General features: G+C 34.2%; 3 protein-coding genes across 3 annotated transcripts; 1 reads left to right on the top strand and 2 right to left on the bottom strand.

Annotated features, from left to right (window-relative positions):
- The first annotated feature begins 1,796 nt into the window (after window positions 1-1,796).
- Window positions 1,797-9,614, top strand: LOC139865647 (ribonuclease TUDOR 1-like). Its single transcript, XM_071853726.1, has 17 exons — window positions 1,797-1,975; window positions 2,451-2,610; window positions 2,700-2,774; window positions 2,887-3,000; window positions 3,114-3,209; window positions 3,681-3,887; window positions 4,396-4,611; window positions 4,714-4,821; window positions 4,903-5,070; window positions 5,183-5,380; window positions 5,786-6,145; window positions 6,236-6,466; window positions 6,858-7,046; window positions 7,127-7,204; window positions 7,289-7,483; window positions 8,174-8,548; window positions 9,087-9,614. Exons 2-17 carry the CDS (start codon window positions 2,461-2,463, stop codon window positions 9,276-9,278), a joined length of 2,952 nt encoding a protein of 983 aa, XP_071709827.1. The 5' UTR covers window positions 1,797-1,975; window positions 2,451-2,460; the 3' UTR covers window positions 9,279-9,614.
- Window positions 9,615-10,504: 890 nt separating this feature from the next.
- Window positions 10,505-12,940, bottom strand: LOC139867922 (calnexin homolog). The gene is made up of 7 exons (XM_071856266.1): window positions 12,845-12,940; window positions 12,681-12,750; window positions 11,762-12,453; window positions 11,100-11,534; window positions 10,937-11,008; window positions 10,702-10,818; window positions 10,505-10,585 (listed from the first exon to the last, which is right to left on the bottom strand). The coding sequence occupies exons 1-7, from the start codon at window positions 12,938-12,940 to the stop codon at window positions 10,505-10,507; spliced, it is 1,563 nt and encodes a 520-aa protein (XP_071712367.1).
- Window positions 12,941-15,236: 2,296 nt separating this feature from the next.
- On the bottom strand, window positions 15,237-16,040 carry LOC139867923 (probable receptor-like protein kinase At2g23200). The gene is made up of 2 exons (XM_071856267.1): window positions 15,366-16,040; window positions 15,237-15,254 (listed from the first exon to the last, which is right to left on the bottom strand). The coding sequence occupies exons 1-2, from the start codon at window positions 16,038-16,040 to the stop codon at window positions 15,237-15,239; spliced, it is 693 nt and encodes a 230-aa protein (XP_071712368.1).
- Between the last annotated feature and the right edge of the window lie 6,531 nt (window positions 16,041-22,571).

The following is a 22,571-nucleotide window of genomic DNA, read 5'->3' on the forward strand; positions in this document are numbered from 1 at the left end:
CGTGTATTTTGTTCTCTCATGTAATTTGCTTTGTAAATTTCGTGTCCGGTGTTGGTAACCAAATCGGCTACTACACCTCTATGTAAATTATTTCATATATATATATATATATATATATATATATATATATATATATATATATATATATATATATATATATTTACTTGCCTTTCAAAAAAAAAAAAAAAATTTTAATTAAAATAGATATACACAATGTAAAGGATATTTTATAAAGAAAAGTAACTCAGCATAGGTGAATGTTTATTGGACATAAGGTCCAACTGGAACTAACAGTCTATTTATTTTTCAATAAATGATTTGTTTCTATATAGCTTTTAATTCAATATGTAAATATGAATATGATGTTTATTTATCACTTAATCTGAAATTTGATATTTTTTTCTGGAAACATAGAATCAAATACCCTCTCCATTAAAAGACAAATAAAAACATGAGTTAATACAAGAAAAAATAAAAAGCCATAAAACATCCTCATAGATCCATCTTGGAAGCCAACTACAATGGTAGTCAGAATCAGTTAGCACAAAATATATATTATTCTCTTATTTTTTACTAAAATTTTTATCATACATGTATAAAATAGAAGTATAATATAACTTTATCTTATTATTCTTAAGTGTTCGTTAAAATCTGATGTATACGTTTAAACAGTGGCGAAGCTAGGATTTTAAACGGTTGGGGTCAGAAAAATTGTAACGAGATACGTCAAGTTATAAAAACTTAGCTGGAAACGATATAAAGTCTAAAAAACTAAATTACCTTCATTTTGTCAATCCTACATACAAATTTTTGTTCATATAATGGACCAAATTTTGTCAAGTCCACTTACATACATGTGTATTAATGAACACACAAAACTAGAATACACGCCGAATTACATTTTCACATACAATACATACTCTGTACATTATTTTACATATATATGCAATGACTTTTTAGTGAAATGAGTGGGGTCAATTGACCCCATCGATTTATATGTGGCTCCGCCACTGCGTGTAAAAGTTATTTTGTAAAGAAAGGTAACTCAACATATATACGTGGTGAATGTTTATTCGACATCAGATCCTGGAACTAAAGCATCCTCATAGATCCATATATGAAAGGCCAACTACAATGGTAGTCGGAATCAGTCAGCGCAAAATAGGTAGTATTCTCTTACTTTCTACCAATATTTTTATTTATCTTACATATATAAAATAGGAGTATAATACAACTTTATCTTATTATTCTTAACTGTTTATTAAAACATGATGTCAATGTGTAAAGTTATTTTGTAAAGAACAATAACTCAGCATATATACGTGGTGAATGTTTATTGGACATCAGAGCCAACTGGAACTAAAGCATCCAACACAAAATATGTACTCGTATCATTATTATTTTTTTCATCAATATCTTTATCTTACATATATAAAATTTATATAGGAGTATAATATATTCTGTAACTTTATAACTTTATCTCATTATCTTGAATCTTGAGATGTTTATTAAAACATGATGCTAATGTGTAAAAGTTATTTTGTAAAGAAAGGTAAGTCACCATAGGTAGTTAATGTTTATTGGACATCATATTCAAATGGAACTAAAGCATCTTCATATATCCATATTTGGGAGGCCAACTACAATACTAGTTAGAATCACTTAGCGCAAAACTTATGGCATTTTAAGTAACTTTCCTAAAATAGAGGGGCACAACTTGTATATCAAATTTATCTCATGTTACTATATATACCGCCGATCTTATTCTGTGTAACAAATTTTCCTCCGCCCGCCGAACCATACATAAATACATACATACATATTCAGTGGTTTCAATCTCAAATTACAGTCGATTTCGATTAAATTCAGCTTAATTATGTGTGGATTTTGGTGATTCTACGCCATAAAGTTTGATACTGACATTAATTTTGGTCGATTTTGATTTGATCTGATTTGATCGATCTACACCTATCAGGTTTTAGCTATTTTACCATTTGGATCTGATTTAATTGTTGTTTTTGATCTAATTGTAATGAATCTGTGTGTTTACATGCGATGGATAACGTTGATTTGATAGATCGGGGTGATTTGATTAATTTTGTTTGATGAATTGTTGCTCTTAGATTGCGATGTATAAATGCACGTGTTTGTGAATTATTAATTTGATTTTACTTGATATGATATTGAATCCGTGAATTTGTTAGATTATTTGATGTCGATCTGAAAATTAGTTTCAATTCATGTGTTATTTGGTAATTAATTAGATTGGTTTAATTTGATGAGTGTATTGTATGTTAAATGTCGATAAAATGAAACAAAAATTTAAAAAATAATCATCTTTAAAGCCTTAAATTGATTGATAGGTGAATAATTGTTATCTCGCAGTTAATTTATAATTGTGTTGTTTTGTAATGTGATTTTATTGATGGTTTATGTTTATGAATATGCAGATTAGTAAAGATGGCACAACCAGCTAATAAATCAGGATGGTTGAGGGGGAAAGTAAAGGCTGTTTCATCTGGTGACACCTTGGTAATTATGGGAGTCACCAAAGCTGAAATTCCACCTGAAAAAACTGTCGTTTTGGCACATCTTTCGGCTCCTAGATTAGTATGTTCGCAACTCTTTAGATTTGTTTCATGATGAATTACATTTGCAGAATTAATTTATGGTGCAGAATTTTGTTACTTTATATGTAGGCGCGTAGAGGTGGTCAGGATGAACCATTTGCATGGGATAGCAGAGAGTATTTAAGGAAGTTGTGCATTGGAAAGGTTTGTAATAATATAGATTACCTAAGTTTCTGTTATTTCATTTTGGTTTATTATGTCGTTTGGTGTGATAAATCTTAATACTTTTAGCTAATTTAATTTATTTGATTTTTAGGATGTCGTGTTTCGAACGGAATATACCATCCCAAATTTCTCTCGAGAGTTTTGCAGTGTTTTTATCGGTTCTACCAATGTTGGGAATGAGGTTGTCACTCATGGTTGGGCGAAGGTAATTCCAAAATATTTTGTAGCACTTTTTGATTGTGCCACAATTTTGAAATGTGAAAAAGTTTTATTTGATTATGGTTTAATTAAATACAAATCATGCATTGGTATTTATAGGTTAAGGAAGGTAAAGGAGAGACAACTCCCGAGCATAACGAGTTGCTACGCCTTGAAGAACAAGCCAAACAACAGGGTGTTGGATTATGGAACAGGGTTAGTTTTTGTTACTCAAACCAATCTTTACTGATTATTTGTTTTTGAGAAATAATAAAATCAAAATAATGCCAACTATTGTATTTAATATCGAACATACCATACTATTGATAGACATGGATATTGATTATAATTATTGGATTTACGTGCTAGTAAACGCCGTGATGAACTTTTCAAGCACATGATTTTATACGTTGGTTGTTGTATTTAATTCTATTCATCTTAAATTTTACAACAAAAATTTACAGTCTTTTACTTTTGGGGATATGCAACTCTGTTTTCTAACAGAGTTTTAAATAGATTTTATTTACACTGCCTTTTTTTTACACCATGCACAACCAAAAATGAAGAGAAGTAAAGATTACTAATGTTTAATAGGCAATTTCAACTCTTTTCTGTTGGTGGTAAGTTTTCTTTATGTAATTTTTAATTTTTTTTTTTTTTTGTGTGTGTGTGTGTGTTTATTTTTAGACTCCGGGTTCTGTTGAGGCAGCTATTAGGGATCTTCCGCCATCTGCTGTTGGTGATCCAAGCAATTTGGATGCTATGAGTCTTTTAGCTGCAAACAAGGGTAAATCGATGCAAGCGATTGTCGAACAAGTTCGTGACGGGAGCTCACTTCGTGTTTATTTGCTTCCTGAGTTTCAGTTTGTCCAAGTATATGTTGCTGGAATCGCGGTTAGCATTCTTACTTTATTATGATTTTTTTGGAGTTTCTACATGTGATACGTTATAGAGGTGTTCGATATTTGGTTTAAAATCGTTTAATATATATAAAAATCCAACCAAATGAAAACTGAAAAAAATTAACCGAATTTTATATTTGGTTTTCGGTTCGGTTTACAAATCTGAATTTGTTTTTTGGTTTTACTATTTTGAATTCGGTTAATCAACTAATAATATATTAGATGATTAACATACATAGACAAACAACCGATTTCAAATCTAATAGTCGAATTAAAAATTAGTTTCTAATGGTTAGTTTTGTTGAAAAAATGTTAATTTTTTTTTTCTTTTCGGTTTGACCCTTTTGTTTGGTTTCGGTTTCTTATTGGTTTTAAATTTTGCTCCCAAAATTTTCGAAACCGAACAAACTGAACCGGTTAAACTGAGGATAGCGAACCGATGAACACCTCTAATACGTTGTTGTTTGGACAAACCAAATAACATTTTTTATTCTAATTAGGCACCTTCGATGGGACGAAGGACCACACAAGAACCTACTCAACCAATCGAAGTACCATCTGACGAAACTAACGGTGAAACTAACGGAGAGTCTCGTGGACAGTTAACAACAGCCCAAAGAGTTTTAGCCTCATCAACAACTTTCAATGAAGTTTCCCCTGATGCATTTGGGAGGGAAGCTAAACATTTTACCGAGATTCGTGTGTTAAACAGAGATGTAAGAACACGTTACTTTTTATATATCTAATAAAACAATATTTTTTTTGTGCTATCTATGTACTCCTGATGTAGAGATAGTAACTAATGAAATAATCTACAGGTCCGTATTGTTCTTGAGGGTGTTGACAAGTATAGCAATTTGATTTGTTCTGTGTATTACTCGGATGGTGAATCTGCCAAAGATCTGGCGATGGAGCTTATTGAAAATGTATGTTACATTCTTTCTTTTTGAACTTTGTTCTTGATAGTTAATGTATTCCAATCAATTACGTCTCTTTTTTCTGTGTAGGGATATGCAAAATACGTTGAGTGGAGTGCAATAATGATGGAAGAGGAAGCCAGGAGGAAGTTGAAGGCTGCAGAACTTGAAGCAAAGAAGACTAAGTTGAGGCTCTGGACAAACTATGTTCCTCCAGCTACCAATTCAAAGGCGATATCAGACAATTTCACTGGAAAGGTCTTTTTTTTTCTTAACCTTTTATACATATTTTCTGTTATGTTTTGTTTTTTTTTTTTAAATCTAGTAAATTTAGTAATTTACCTAAAACTAATTTCAAAATTTTGTTCAGGTTGTTGAAGTTGTTAGTGGGGACTGTGTCATTGTTGCTGATGATTCTCTGCCATTTGGTAGTCCAGCGGCTGAAAGACGAGTCAATTTGTCAAGTATCAGGTGTCCGAAACTGGGAAACCCGAGAAGAGAGGAGAAACCCGCTCCTTATGCCCGTGAAGCTCGGGAATTTTTGAGAACAAGATTAATTGGCCGCCAAGTAAGTAGATTTTGATGTTGGCATTATGTGTGAATGGTTCAAAACAGGCTTCGAATAAAGCATGACATTATTTCTTATGATTAAATTAGGTTGAGTTTAACTTTAACCACTGTTATGTCAATTTTATATTTTCTAATAAATTAAATGTTAAACTAATTTTTCAACAACAATTGTAACACACTAATGATCTAAATCTTTTGATAAAATGGTTTAGGTGGTTCCACCTATCGACCAATTTGATATTTTCTCCTTATATCTTAGTTATTTGATTTGACACTCCTTTTTGACGATAAAAAACCTAACTTGACTAATTTCTACGTACTTGATATGAATTTACCAATTCTATCCAAATCTATAATTTGGAACACAAAGTTGGTTAATTTTTAAATTATTCTTTGAACTTAGGTTCAAGTCTCAATGGAATACTCAAGGAAGGTTCCCGTTGACGGATCTGCTGCTCCAGCTGGACCAACAGACTCAAGGGTAATGGGTTTCGGGTCGGTATTCCTGTTGTCCCAAGTGAAAGAAAACGAAGATGTTTCCGCAACCGTTCCCGTTACAGCTGGCACTCAGCAACCAGGTGTTAACGTTGCTGAGCTCATCATTGCTCGTGGGTTCGGTACCGTCATTAGACATAGAGACTTTGAGGAAAGATCATACTACTACGAGAATCTTCTTGCAGCTGAAGCTCGTGCTACTGCTGGTAGAAAAGGAATTCATTCTGCAAAAGATCCTCCAAGTATGCATGTCACCGATCTATTAGCAGTAAGAACTCTGAATTAAGCTAATGATTTTTGTTTGACCAATATTTTTTAAAGTAATTTGTTGATTTTTTTTTGTTTGTAATATCTTCAGACATCAGCCAAGAATACCAAAGATTTTCTTCCGTTTTTGCAACGTAACAGGAGGATGACAGCTGTTGTTGAATATGTTCTTAGTGGTCATAGGTATAAGCTATTTGTGCCGAAAGAAACGTGTAGTATTGCTTTCTCGGTTTCCGGTGTCAGATGCCCTGGACGTGATGAGCCGTACTCTAATGAAGCAATTTCGTTTATGAGGCGGAAGATAATGCAGAGGGATGTAGAGGTACTTTTTATTTCACCCCTATAAACACTTATCTTTATATTTATTTACACGTTAAAAGGTGGCAACATGGGTAGGTCCCTTGGGTTTGGGCAACATCAAAATTCTTAATTTTTCTGTGTGGGTTGGTTAGCCCGAGACACTTGCTGTGTAGAGTTACAATTTTTTCTCTTAAAATTTTATTATTTCATTGATAATGTAGTATTTTAATAAAATTAGTTATGAGTTCTATACATTAAAAGTGAACTTTGTGTGACTTCCAACTGTTTGGTTCTTTATTTTGTTAGGTCTATTTCATATTATACACCCCGAAAATCCATTTCTATGATTTTTTGTATTTCCGTATCGTATCTTAATTTATTTTTTTGATTATGTTTGTTTTTTTGGCCTTCAGATTGAGGTAGAAACAGTTGATAGAACAGGGACCTTCATTGGATCTTTGTGGGAATCAAAAACTAACGTTGGGGTTACCCTTTTGGAAGCTGGCCATGCAAAGCTTCAAACGGGATTCGGTGCTGACCGTATTCCAGATGCTCATCTTCTCGCTCAGGCCGAGCAATTTGCCAAAAAACAGAAATTAAAGGCAAGTTGCTTGCTTAAAAGATTATATTTTTACTCTAAATCAAATTGTGGAATCAGCTTTGATTGATAGCTTTGTTGCAGATATGGGAGAACTATGTGGAGGGAGAGGAAGTTACTAATGGTGCAGCATCAGATAAAAAACAGAAAGAAGAGTTTAAGGTCCGTAGGATTACTGTTATTTTCGAATTTTAACGAAAATGTAAACTTTTTATTGGATATTAAAGTCTAAATGATTGATTTCAGGCAGTAGTGACCGAAGTCCTAGGTGGCGGCAAGTTCTATGTTCAAGCTGTTGCTGATCAAAAAGTTGCCTCCATTCAGCAACAACTTGCTTCTTTAAACATTAAAGAAGCACCTGTGATTGGTGCATTTAACCCAAAGAAGGGTGATATCGTTCTTGCTCAGTTTAGTCAAGATAATTCTTGGAACCGGGCCATGGTGAGTTTTGTTTACTTTGTCATATGCGATATTAGGTACTTTGAAACCTAATATGAGGGGTGAAAGATGAGCATGATTGGTAAAACATAGGTGCATGTTGAGTGGGTCATTAGTTACTATGTGTCAAAACAAACGAGGTCGGTTAATCTGCAAACACTCATTTGTCCATTTTTGTAAATAATAAATGTGATTGATAATGATTTTATGAAAAGTATAATTAGAATAGTGGGCAAATGGTTTAGAAGGTTATATGTATTGAAGATACAGTCATGGTTATTAATCCCAGTTTAATCGGATCTTGCCAAAAGCTTTCAACACTGGTCAACGCTGGCCAGCACCGGTCAACGGGTCAAAATTGTTGAAAGTCAGATTTATTCGTATTTATTTTGTCAAAGTCGGATTTAGTCTTTCAAGATCGGTCAAACTCAAAGTGGGTCAACATCTGGTTAAATCTGAATTTGGATATTAATCGCTACAAGATCCCAACCGATTAATCCTCGATTAGTGATTTCTATAACTATGAATACAGTTTGAGGGGCTTTTAGCCAAATTCAGCCTGTTTCTTTACTACCTCAAGTATTTCGTTTGACTCTTTTGACCCGTTCAATAATAAACGGGCAATGTTATTTATCTCTAAACTTGATGAATTCCCTTATTATTATGATTTGATTTTTGTTTCATAATGAACAGGTTGTTAATGGTCCACGTGGAGCTGTTCAATCAACTAAAGATCAATTTGAAGTGTTCTACATCGACTATGGAAATCAAGAAACTGTCACGTACATCCAGTTACGTCCGTTAGATCCATCTGTATCATCTGCACCCGGGCTGGCTCAACTTTGCCAACTTGCTTACGTAAAGGTACCCGCATTGGAGGACGATTATGGCCAGGAAGCAGCCGTGCATTTAAGCGAAACCATACTTAGCGAGCCAAAGGAATTTCGGGTTGTGATTGAGGACCGAGATGGTTCTGGTGGAAAAGCTAAAGGCCAAGGAACTGGAAGTATTCTTCTGGTTACTTTAATTGATGACTCTGATATCAGTGTTAACGCTACTATGCTCAAGGTACTACTCTCTTTTGTTTAAATTTTATAACTTTATTTCATAAATAGTTAGTGTACCCTCATTACGAGTACAAGTGATATTAAGTAAATAATAATATTAAAGTTTGATGATTTACATGCATTAGAAAGATGGCATATTTTGGTTTGCTAACAACAACTCTAAGGGCTAGGGCTGTCGTTAACATGCATTAAATCATTGTACATTCTGGTTATCAGTTACTACTTTTTAACTGGCGGTTATCAAGTTGTAGAATAATTTGCAAAATCCATAATTTTTTTCAGATTAAATGCAATCTATAAACATGGTTTAGTGGAAAGCGGTATCTAATCTATCATGTAAAGAAAGGGTTAAAATAGTTTTCTAGAATGTTTTGAGGCTAACTTGCTTATTTGACCTTGTTTCATTTCAACTTTTTACTTTAATTTACCAATATAATATAATGTGAATCCCCGTTACTGGTAACCAGTTTGGTTCAGGGGGACCTCTAGCCTATATAGATTTTATTTTATTTTCTTAAGTTAATTGAAAAATGTTGCAGGGAGGACTGGCAAGGTTAGAGAAAAGAAAGAGATGGGAGCCAAAAGAAAAACAACAAATTCTGGACGAATTAGAAAAGTACCAGTCAGAAGCACGCACCGCACGATGTGGGATGTGGGAGTATGGTGATATACAGTCTGATGACGAGGAGAATCCTATGCCTGGTAAGAAAACTGGTGCTGGAAAGCGTTGAGAAACACTTGAAACTGTTGTTGCAGCTCGATAGTTTACAAAGGCTACTACTATAATCCTTTGTTTATAGGAGAGGAGACAGACAATAAGCAGCTAAAAAATTACTGTAGAATTTTGTTGTTTTTGGAGTTTTTACCTTTGTTTTTATTTATTTTATTAATTTTGTTTAGTAGAGGACAATTTTGTTATGCAACTCTTTTACTTTTTCTGTTGTAGTGGTTTAATTTATTTATACGACTCTTAATAAGGTGAGCTGTAATGTTAGAACAAGAGTTAATGTTAAGGGGACCGGATGTTTGTTTGTGTTATAATAAAGTTTACATTCTGTTTTTGTAGACTTAAATTGCATGTACTTTCATTCCACCTCGCATGTTGTAAGGGTAGTGATGATTCTTATAACATGGGATAATGTCATTACTATTACTATATCGAGGAAACCAAATTGCGAGATACTTCTCTCCGTTCATCCTTGTTCTTTCTTGGCTAGAGATGAACTTGTGGTGTAAAATCTTACTCATGTGTTATCATGTACGCGGTCTAATCATGTATCTCGTATTGTTTTTGGCCATCTCAAAACACGTTGTTACTGATTCTGAGAACTCGTGTGAGGGCATTATGATCCCAATCTATAGGAATCAACATTTGAAATTAAAAACCATACCATCTCTTTTATAACCTTGTGTACACTTCTGCCTGATTTGGGAAAAAAAACATATAACTGAACTGTAATATGAGATGTCAATCATGCCATCTCTTTTATAGAACTTATGCACAATAAGGCATCATCATAACTTGGCGTGCTCTCGTCTTTTTGACCGAAAGAAAAGGAGAGAAGAGGATATAAAACAACTCGGGAGGAGCGAATGTGTCGGGAAGAGTTTTTTGACTCGCAAATTGGTGGCGTCATTAGAAGAAGAAACACACACTATTTTTCTAAACTTAGCTGCAGTATTGTTTAATATAACAACATTCATGTAGAAATTATCGCGTAATCAAGTCAGCAAAGCCTTTTACTGAAACCAACTCAAAATAGTTCTAAAAACAACAGTTACATCCAAGTCTTATTCTGATAACAAAAACTTCCAACTTATGTAAAAGGAATTTGATATGATGATTTTGTTTCTTAAACTGAGATAAAATTGCTCGTGCTAATTAACTTAAATCCTCAGCCCTATCATTAAGCTAATCTTCTTGACATGATCAGGTATCTCGCCTTGTATTCCTCCTTCAAGGACCACCTGCGCCCTCCCCTGCTTCAGTCGTCAATGTCTTACCTCCATCCTTCTTTGGTCCCACATTTGCTTTAGCCTAATAAACAAAAAAAGAAGTAAAAAATACATTACAGTCAGAAAGTTCAGGCCATTCCAATTACATGTTTTTTTTTTTTGTCAGTTTATTCAAGAAAAAGTGTGCATACTACTCACTGGTTTCTTCTTGGTTGCTAAAAAGATCTTCAACAAGGGACTAACAATGATAACAGCAATTGAAACTATGATGCCAACTACAACAGTTGGTTTTTTCTCAGCCTCTTCAATAAGTTCCTGCAATAAATATAACAATAGTAATAAAAAAAAGAATAAATAAATGAATTTAGTTTAAAAAACTTGTGACCATATATTAAGAAAGGCTATTAACAATTCTGAATTTCTGATGACTTACCACAACCTTCATCTTGTGACCACTTAAGATTGGCAGATCAGCAATCTTGTATAAGACATCAAACACAGATTTCTACAATTTCATAACAATAAAAAAGTGTTAAAGTAAGATTTTTCAAGAAAAAAATTCACTAAAAATGGTTCAATTTTTTTAACTTAATTACCTGGATACCCTTGAGACCATCCATACTAGCTGCTTCTTCCTCAATTGTTATATTGTCCTTTTCAATTAAAAACTTGGGTTTCCACGTGGCATCCCTAATAGAAGCCGCAGTCGTCTCCTCATTCGTTATCAATATATTATCAAACAAGATACCTTCTTGCATTGTCCAAATCTCAATACCAATAGCAGCAATAGGCTCAAAGTTAGGCTTCTCAAGTTCATAATACTCCTCATTCGGAATCATACGTGGCTTCCAAATCCCCATATAATTAGGATTATCGATAAGTGGAGCGTACCACTTACCCTTATAATTCGGGTTCATTTTCATCGGTCTCTTCCACTCTCCACAACCCGGTGCTGACTCACATTTCGGGTTGTCAATTTTCGGAGCTTCCCATTCCCCGTCCTCTTCATCGTCCCAATCTTCAGGCTTTACCTGTTAATTAGTTCATCATGATTAATCACATGTAATTACAAGAACATTTAACGAAACTTACTTGGTTGAAGAATCGATTTTCCACTAGGGTTTAATGGATTTGTTATGACAGTTATTTCCATATAATAACTGTCAACTTAGTTAGGGGTACATTATATCGTTTAGGCAAACTTAAGGAGTTAAGGGGACAAATGGTAAGAGTAGAATAGGGATAATTCCAACAATACCGCCTCAGGATCATCAACTTCATCGGGTTCATCGTCTAGCCATCCTTCGGGCTTTTCAGCCTCGTCATCCAATATCTCCATTGGTGCATTCTCGTCCCAATCATCGGGCTTTTTGGCATCCGGGTCAGGAATCTTTTCAGTGTCATCCCAATCTTCGGGTTTTTTATCTTCAGGGTCAGGAATAGTTTCGGGAGGGACTACCGATGGCGTAAAATCTTCATTCGACATAAAATTTGCCTTCTTTTTCACTTCGCCATCGATTAATATCCTGACCTCGTTATCAGGTTTTAATACAGCAGTGTACACATGGCTCATTCTGTCTGGAGGAACTAAAGGAGGGGAATTAAGATGGTGTTCAACATGCTTCCCAGTTTTGAGATTCTTGTGATTTACGATGAAATGGATTTTATTTGTGGGCCCACATTTATCAGGCCCGAACATAATCGAATAAGGAGAGTTGTTGTCAAACTGTTTAGGTTCCCAGCCCGCTTCTTGTGGCCGGAGAAATTTTAAATATGCACCACCACACTCAAGACCACCTTGAAGGCGAGTTTCGAATTGTAAAACAACGGTTTGATCGTTAAGGCCCATGGGCTTGTCGAGTTCTTTCACGATCGCATACTTTCTAGCCTTCTCGGATACAAGAAGCCCGTAATCGTCATGGCCCTGGCTCTTTGAGTGGTTCCATACACCTAAGTATTTACATGAATAAACAACAATATCACATAAACATTGCATTTATGTACATAATAATGTTTAAAAACTAAAAAATATATAATATATATTTTAAAACGTGGAACTTTAACATATAAATGCTCTGAAAAATTATGTCGTCTACGTATGGAACTTTCGTAACTCGTGTCGTTTGTATTCAATTTCGAAACCGGAATGAACTGATTAGATCTAAACAGTTCTTTACCTAAATAGTCTTCATTCTCAGAAACAATCCACCTCCCTTCAAATGATTGATCAAATGAATCATAAAATATCTGAATAAATAATTAAGAAACACAACCGTTAATACACTCAGAGACTAATAATCTCATAAATAATCCCTAAAAAACAAAATTAATTCTCACTTACAGTGCCAGAAGAAGCGTAAATACCGAAAGCAAAACAACCTATTAAAACCAAACAAGAAAACTGCAAACAAAACATGTTGTGTTTGCGTTCTGCCATCACCTCAGATCAAATTCCAGTCGCAAATGTTATTAATTATGAGATTTAGGTGTAGCTTGTTTTGTTTATAGCTTCTTTGAGTGATCAGTGTAAACATACGTAAATATGGATCTTTGAGTAGTTACGTTGAGTTGGTTTAACAAATAAGATAACGCCACGTAACTGTTTCAATGAATGGCTCGCGTCTTCTGCAGTAATGTCCGAGATGAACGGTTAATATTCGTAGAATGCGCATTGTGGACCTCCACGAACTTAACGGGTATGGTAATTTATGTAATTGTATATATTTATATATTATTTATTTATTTAATATTATTATAAGTATTACTCCTTATTTTATTTTTTTTCGAAAAGCAACATAATATATATTAAACTCGAAAAGGGGAGAAGGGATGCCCAACCCATTACACGAGAGGGGCACAAAACAGGGGATCCCAACCCGTCACGAAAACTAAACAAACAGGCCTAAACGAACCCATCACGAAAAATTAGTAGTATTTTTCTAATGTCGTTAATACGTTTTAAATTATCGTACAACGTAATAATTAACCGTTAGTTTAAAATAAATCAAAAATTGCTATGCATAACAATTTAATTGATCATTCTAAAATAGTATTAAGTATCTACTATACATGACGATTTTATTGGAGCTAATCGATTCATTGTGTCTCATATCGGAAAGTGAAAGAAACAAATGTGCATATATAAGCTTATGAGAACCTCCCTCCATCACCAATTGGTTTTAGAGAAATGTGGAACTCATGAGCTTATATGTTGTACATGGTGGTGGACCTAAAATCGATCCTACAAATGGTATCAAAGTAGCGGAGGTTCAAACCGAGATGACTGTGGACGTGGTCGGGGAAATGGTCGGGGGTTCAGGTGAGCCGAGATGGTATTGAACGTAAGTGAAAGAAACAAATGTGCATATATAAGCTTATGAGAACCTCCCTCCATCACCAATTGATTTTAGAGAAATGTGGAACTCGTGAGCTTATATGTTGTACATTGTGGTGGACCTAAAATCGACAGATTTATTGCGTCACAACGCGACTCTTAGAACTTATATTTATGAACTCTTGTATACTTTTGTATTTTTAACAATCAATACTATTTTCAAAATATATATCATTAGCGGCACATACTTTTAAGGACAATGCTAACCATTACTAGAAATCTGGAATTAACTACCGCTTTTTGACGACCACTATTTCCATCCCTAAATATCGACATTCCAGATGACTTTCCAACGAACATTCAAAAAATTAATTTAACACATATTTGCGACAATTTAACGATGATTAACTACAGATACAACAGTTTTTTTTAACCATAGCCTAAATGCAATGGTTAAACACTAACTAAAGTGTTAATTTTTCATATTATAACATACTTTCCGTACTCAATTTGGGGAGGTATTCATGGAGATATTAATTTTATATTGAAAATATTTTGCACTTAGGAGACTTATATAATGCACTAAGAGCTACGTTTAGTATTTTTCTATTTTTAATTGTATACAACGAGTCTATTTATTACCCACAGACAGAATCAGAAGAAGATAGAGAGTAATAATTCCATCGCCAGTACGATTGGTTGCGATGATGCCGGAGTTTCACGTTCTCAACGATAGTTGCAGATTAATTTCTTCGTTGAAGCTTCGTAGTGTTGTTGCTTCATTTCTTGACCTCTAGAATGTGCTTTTTTCTTGCGGGCATCTCTTCTTTTTGTTGTCGGTGTTTTGGTTGCTGGCTTTAGGTTGGAGTTGGGTGTTAGGCTATTTGTTAGCTGAGGGAAAGAAAAAAAGGATTATTACGTTTTGGTGGAGTAACGGATGATCTAATTTATCTTTTTTGCATAATTATGCGTCTCATAAATCGTAATTAATTAATTTTATGTTTAACTTATAAAACATAATTTTTAAATTTTTACAAATGAAAATCTAATAACAAAAAAATCAAATTCTAAACACAAATCTAAACACCCAAAACAAAAGATGAAATTAATATAATTCTGAATCTAATAATATTCGTACAAAGAATCACAAAATAAAGTACTCCGTAATTCTGAATCTAATTAATATAATTTCTATGCTTTCTAGTTTGGTAGAAAAGTGTAAAAGTGTTTCGGATGATTCACTAAAAATCATCCCCCATATACTCTTCGTTTTTTGATGATATAAAATTCTCCGGGTACCGTCCCCTTTTTACAAAAAAAAAAAAAAAATAAAGTACTCCGTAATAAGTTCATGAATTTGGAGAGGATTTTTGTCTTTTTCTGGACTCACTTTTTGGCTCTACATCTTGTTCTCATTCTGTGTATATGTAAATATAAACAATTAAAGAGTTTAATGATTCCTGAATCTATTTCTTTTATGAAATACCATATAATTATGAACCTAGTACGTAAATACATGATAACTTACTTGAAACTCAAATGCCTTCTTAAGTTGTGATAACACTTGTTTTGATGTCGGTCGTTTTTCTCTATCGACAGCTAAGCAACCTTGGACTATATCCAGAAATGCAGTTAATAATTCCGGTTTGATTTCTTTCTTTATAGCTTCAAACACAATCTCATCTTGTTTTCCTTGTTCAGATTTGCGTTTGATGTAATTGAGCAGAGACTTACTCTCAGATTTCACGAGTTTATAGATTTCTCTCCCACACAATATCTCTAACAAAAGCACTCCGAACGAATATACATCAGATTCAATGGTTAGGATCCCTGTACTTAAGTACACCGGGTCGACATAGGACTCTGTTCCACAAGGATGGTCGATAATAAAGTTTGTCTCCTTATCAATTGTACTTATCAATGAAAGCCCAAAATCACCAAGTTTTGCTGTCCAATCATCGAAGAGTAGAATGTTAGCACTCTTGATGTCTCTGTGTATCACCGCACCTTCTCCTTGAATACCTCCATGAATAAAATCTAACCCGGTTGCAACATCAATACATATTTTAAGTCGGTTCCTCCACTTAAGGCTTGCATCACTCAAATGCTTGTCAAGGCTTCCCTTAGAAGCGTGTTCGTAGACAATGAGTTTTACATCGGTTTCGTTGCTATAGCCACGAAGACGAATGATATTTTCATGCATATACTCATAAAGAATATGTAGCTCATTATAAAAGTGCTTATCTCCTTGACTTTTACTTTTATCCCACTTTACAACAATACTATTAGATCCATTATCATCTTTGTGTGCAAGTTCTCCTTTAAACACCTCCCCAAACCCTCCGCCTCCGATTTTATTACTAAAGTCATCAGTGGCTGATTTAATGTCTTCAAATGACATTTTGAAGGAGTCCTTGTGATTTTCCTGTGATTAATTCTATGTAATAGTTAGATGGAAACGATAAAGTTTGTTGGAAAATTTGGTTAATGTAAAGTGTGTTTTAACCAACTTACAAATTAATATTAATATAATAATAATAATAATAATAATTTAATATTTAATAAAGGAAAAAAAGAAAAGAAAAACTCGTAACATTTTCATGGAGTTTATGGTTTGAAGAAGAAAGAGATGGCCACTTATATTTCTTTTCAGAGAAAGTTTCTTTTCTTTTTACTGGCCCACTGGTAGTACACTAGTACTCAGCGTTCTAAAAAATGAGATTTAAATCAAATTCCTCGCCGATTAATTCCCAATTAATCTTTTATAAGAGTAATTCGTTCTGATTTTTCAAAATCCGTTTAATTAATCGGTAAACATCAATTGATGGGTCAAAATAGAATTTGGTAATCAAAGTCCGTCAAAGTCAAAATTGGTCAGCATTTCAACATGAATTTAAACTAGAAATTTATAATTTTTGAACAAAATGAACAAATTTAAACAATTATGTTAAAATTTATGTTTATGTTTATGATTTTCTTCTACATTTACACATACAATTCTTGAAATTTAATTTTTAAATGCATAAATTACAATCCGATTAATCCCCGAATTTAGGGATGAGCAAAATTACCGAAATACCGAAACCGAACCGGTGCCGGTACCGAAAACGGCACCGATCGGTATTCGGTATCGGTTTTGGTTCCTTGAATTTAGCATTTTCGGTTTCGGTACGGTACGATACCGGTAATTTTTTCAGGAAATCAGTATTGGTACCGATTTTATAGATTTGTAGGTAATAGCTTATATGGGTACCAAATTTATTGATTTGTACCTAGTAGGTGCAATACCGAATAGTGAAAACTACATCTTATTATCGTTTTAACATATATTTGATAATACTAAAGTACCGAATAGTGAAGAATATATAAAAAAATACCGAATACCGAATAGCATATAATACGAAAAGTGAAAATTATATAAAAAATCAATTTTTCGGTACCATAAGGTACAATACCGAAAATACCGGTACCGATACCGGTACCGATTTCGGTATTCGATACGGTATTCGGTTCTCGATTTTTCTTATTTTCGGTATCGGTACGGTACCTGTACCAATCTTATCCCTACTCGAATTTCCGATTAATCTTTCAAAAGTCCTAACCGATTAATCTCCGAATAACTAAATTTGCAACCTTGCTAGTACTTATGTAATTATGTTAAATTGAACATTCAGAAACTGTTAATTTAGTCCTCATTTTATTTATTACGGAGTATTACAATTACAATATTATACCCTTTTAATTCATATATACTTAACTACATATAATACCCTTAGTTATACTTAAAATTAATAATATAAATTTAACTCCCCAGAAGTATAATTGTAATTTTATGAGATAAAAGTGTACATGTATCAAAAGTAGTGTGTGAGAATCACATTCCTTACAATATTTTTTTTAAACAACGATTGTGATCACTTGAGGGAGACTAAACCACCCGTTGCGATCATCTCCCGTTTCGACTATGCCGATGCAGCGATAATAACCCCGCCCTCATCGCTGCCCGAGAGGAAACCTTGAAACCGATCCAAGGGCACGGCCAAGTAAAACTCCCATCCCCTTTACCCCCCAAACGATATGAGAAATGTGCCATGGGTGGATACTTCATGACAGGGATGAAATTGTGTTTTTAATATGTAGCCAACGGGGGTCGAACTCCTGATCCCCCTAAAGGAGGCAAGCCACCAACCGCTGGACCAAATCACAACTTCCGTCCCTTACAATATTAGTACTGAAAATTTTGTACTAACATATTTTTATTGTTTTCATTGTCTTTTATATTAAAATGAATAATAATAATAATAATAATAATAATAATAATAATAATAATAATAATAATGCTTTTCTGGCTTCTCGATTACAGTCTGCTGGATTGCAGACCAAGCTACTACGTCATGCGAGTATTGTTGGTCTTGGTCGTGCTTTTGAAGATGCATTGGGTCTGTTTAATAAAACAGTTGGGTTTGATATTTTAGGTAATCCGAGTGAGGTCGCTGCCCCAATACTCATGAAGAAATTGGCAGATGTTTATTTCACAAAGGTTACCGCTTCTGCAGAATCCACTTTTTCGTTATCTCCCCGACAATCGGCCTTATGGAAATCGCAGCAGGGTGATCACACCTCTGCTTGGCTAAGGGCAGTCCCTATTTTGGGGTTGGGTCAGACGATGAACGCAAAGACTTACCGATGTGTGTTGTGCTGTCATAACCCGTCCTTAACCATAAGAACGCGTTAGATAACGTATGATTTCATTGCGAGGTATTGACCTCTATATGAGACATTTTTGAAAGAAAACTGCATATATTATACATTACAAACCATAACCATTATTTTTGTTACAAGCTTAAGACAATAAAAAGAAGATTAACGTTTAGCGATAATCTTCGACTTACAAACTTTACAAATGATGACAACAACACGGTTTCTAGCATATTTTACAATGCAACATCTCGGATATGCAGTTTTATTTTTGACACAAACATGCGTACGCAAGATCCTGGTTAGATCCAACATGATACAGCGGAAGCTTTAGAAATCACCTGAGAATAGACATGTTTTAAAAAGGTCAACATAAAGTTGGTGAGATATAGGTTTAATGCCGGCAGCAATATATATATATAGACCACAAGATTTCGTATATAAACAGTTTAATAAAAGTATTCTAAGTGGTTGAGCACTCGGTAACCATACTTAACATTTTCACGTCGCATATTCCCTTTAATATGAAATCTTACTACACCGTACCAAATGTAGTCACAAAACGAAGTACTGTGCAACCGTTGAATACTGGTCGTCCAGTCCGGTTGGGGTTGTCAGGCCCGATAGATCTATCAACAGGATTCGCGTTTACAATACCGCTGTAAATATTAGTTACCAAGCTACAGGGAAGTATGCCAGTGGTACAACTCAACGTAGAATATATTTTTCAGTTACTTGTGTCCATAGCGTAAAACATAAAGTACATGTATTCTCATCCCGAAATATTTAGAGTTTAAAAGTGGGACTATATACTCACTTTTGTCTTGATGATATAAATAATTTGACTCGGTCTTCCGGTTGATATCACGAACCTATCCATATATAATATATCAATATGTTTTCATTTTAAACAAACGTTATATATATATACTTGTTATACTTTTAATACTTTGAATATTTCCTTAGTCCGAAGTTAGCAGTCCGAGGTTAGCAATTCAATTTTTAATGGTTCATTTTTAGATGTTTAATATACCCGCAATGAATAAATACAACCCCCAACGAAATAAATAAAACTCCCGTAAAACCCCATCATAAATGTATTGGTCGAGATTAATCTTGACCCATGGTACCGGTGTTGTCAAATGACGTGTTGCGTACAATCATGGGATCTTATGATTAATCTTCTCGTGTTGCTTACGGGTGATCCTGAACCATATGAAATTGAATTATGAGTACATATATATAAAATATCATGTTATCTTAGAAGTATGTGATTTTATGTAAATTTTTCCAATGAATCCCGAAGTCATTTAAGCCTTGGATAACCAATTTTGTTTCGGTCATAGTTTCTTCGTTACAAGTCCGTTTTCGTTGATTCAACTTGCCATCTCCTTGGATCGAGTCCCTCTTTAAGACTATGAACTGTAAATACCTTAGTTTGTATTCAAAATCACACGGCATAGGTCAAACTTTAGTGAAACTTATGAAGTTAATCATTTTCGTTACAACAAAATCATTTAATGACCATTTTTCTAAAAATACCTATACTTTGAAAAACCAAGTTTTACCTTGTTAAATTAGCATATACATAAGTTATATTACAGGTCTTGAAGTATTTTAAAAGTTAAGTTAGAAGGATCTATTTAGTTTGCAAACAAGTTTGAAAACATTCAAACTATGTTCTTGTTGTTAAACTTGTATACCACAAAATATGATAGCTATATATATATGAATCGAATAAGGTTATGAACATATATTCTACCTCAAGTTCCTTGGATGAAGTTGCTGTAAAAGAGAAGTAAGAAGCTAGAATCAAAAGGGTGATAGAAGTGGATGAAAGATTGGAAGTAAGTTGGTGTTCTTGGAGGGTTTTCTTGAAGTGTTTTTGTATGGTTTTCTTATGGTGTTTTAGTATGGTTTTTGAAGCTAGATCTTCAAGGTTATGAGCTGAGGTGGTTAAGGTGTTTTAGGGTTCATAAGTATGTGTGTGTTTTGGCTAGATACTTGGAGTAAAATGAATCAAAAATGGGTTACTCCTAACCCTTTAAAAAACGTGAATGGGGGAGTATGGAGACAAAATTTCAAGTGATAATTTTATGTATCTAGTCCTAATTGCTTCCAAGTTCAATTACCTAGCCCTCATGGCATGAATAATGGCTGGTTAGGTGGTGATTTTGATGTGTATTTACTATTAGTAAATACGTATAGAAGCTTGGTATGATACGAGTACAAATACTCTAGGTATACGTATAGAAATTTTGTGAAAAATGGAATGAGGATTCAAATATAGCTATCTTTTGTGAATACACTTATATGATTTTATGTATTTAAGTTCTTAAAAGTGATTAAATACATTACTTATACGATATATGTATAAACATTATAAGTCTTAAGTATTTATGTCAAATAACGTTACGTATAGTTATCGTTTTGAAAACTTAAGTTAGTAGTTTCAAAATACACATATAACTTGTTGTTATTAATACAAAATGAGATATTAAAACATTTATTAATCATGTTAAATATGTATATATACATTTATATATACAAACGTACAATTATCATATATTGTATAGTTCGTGATATCATCGGTCAAACTAGACGGTCAAACGTTGTGTAAAACTCTTTTCGGAAATATAAATCTCGACAATTTGGATTGCTTATCATGTTGGCAAGGTTTAATTTATGTAAATATTAATCTTATAAGTATAGAATGATCGAAAAAGTGCGGGTCGTTACATTACCTCCCCGTTAAATAAATTTCGTCCCGAAATTTTAAAATTGTACCTATTTTGCGTCATCGAGAAACAAGTGTGGATACTTTTGCTTCATCTGATCCTCTCGTTCCCAAGTAAACTCGGGACCTCTTCTAGCATTCCAACGAACCTTAACAATCGGTATATTGCTCTGTTTGAGCTGTTTAACTTCACGGTCCATGATTTCGATTGGTTCTTCGACGAATTGTAGTTTCTCGTCGACATGGATTTCCTCAAGAGGAATGGTGAGGTCTTCCTTTGCAAGACACTTCTTAAGGTTTGAGACGTGAAAGGTATTATGTACTCCGGCGAGTTGTTGTGGTAACTCGAGTCGATAAGCTACCGGTCCAATGCGTTCGATGATCTTAAACGGGCCTACGTATCTTGGGTTCAGTTTACCCCTTTTGCCGAAACGTATTACACCTTTCCAAGGTGACACCTTTAGCATAACCATGTCCCCGACCTGAAACTTTAATGGTTTCCTTCGGACATCGGCGTAGCTCTTTTGGCGACTGCGGGCTGTTTTTAATCTCTCCTTGATTTGCACTATCTTCTCAGTCGTTTCATGTATGATCTCGGGACCAGTTAATTGTCGATCTCCTACTTCATTCCAACAGATAGGAGATCTACACTTCCTTCCATACAATGCTTCGAATGGCGCAGCTCCAATGCTCGCATGATAACTATTATTATACGAGAATTCTGCTAACGGTAGATATTTATCCCAACCGTTTCCAAAATCGATCACACATGCCCTGAGCATGTCTTCAAGAGTCTGAATTGTTCTTTCACTCTGCCCGTCGGTCTGCGGATGATATGCGGTACTCATATCCAAACGAGTTCCTAATGCCTCCTGTAGTGATTGCCAAAACTTTGAGGTAAATCTACTATCACGATCGGATATAATGGAAATAGGTATCCCATGCCTTGAAACAACTTCCTTTATATACAATCGTAATAGTTTCTCCATTCTATCCGTTTCCTTTATAGGCAAGAAATGTGCAGACTTGGTGAGACGATCAACAATCACCCAAATGGTGTCGTATCCCCAGGCAGTCTTTGGTAACTTCGTGATGAAATCCATGGTAATACCATCCCATTTCCATTCTGGGATTTCTGGTTGTTGAAGTAACCCTGACGGCTTCTGGTGTTCTGCTTTGACCTTAGAACAAGTTAAACACTCCCCAACATATGTTGCAACGTCTATCTTCAAATTAGGCCACCAATAATGCGTCTTAAGATCTTGGTACATCTTTCCAACTCCAGGATGTATCGAATAT

Source organism: Rutidosis leptorrhynchoides, chromosome 9 (assembly GCF_046630445.1).
Source record: "Rutidosis leptorrhynchoides isolate AG116_Rl617_1_P2 chromosome 9, CSIRO_AGI_Rlap_v1, whole genome shotgun sequence".
In the NCBI taxonomy this organism is placed as follows: domain Eukaryota; kingdom Viridiplantae; phylum Streptophyta; class Magnoliopsida; order Asterales; family Asteraceae; genus Rutidosis; species Rutidosis leptorrhynchoides.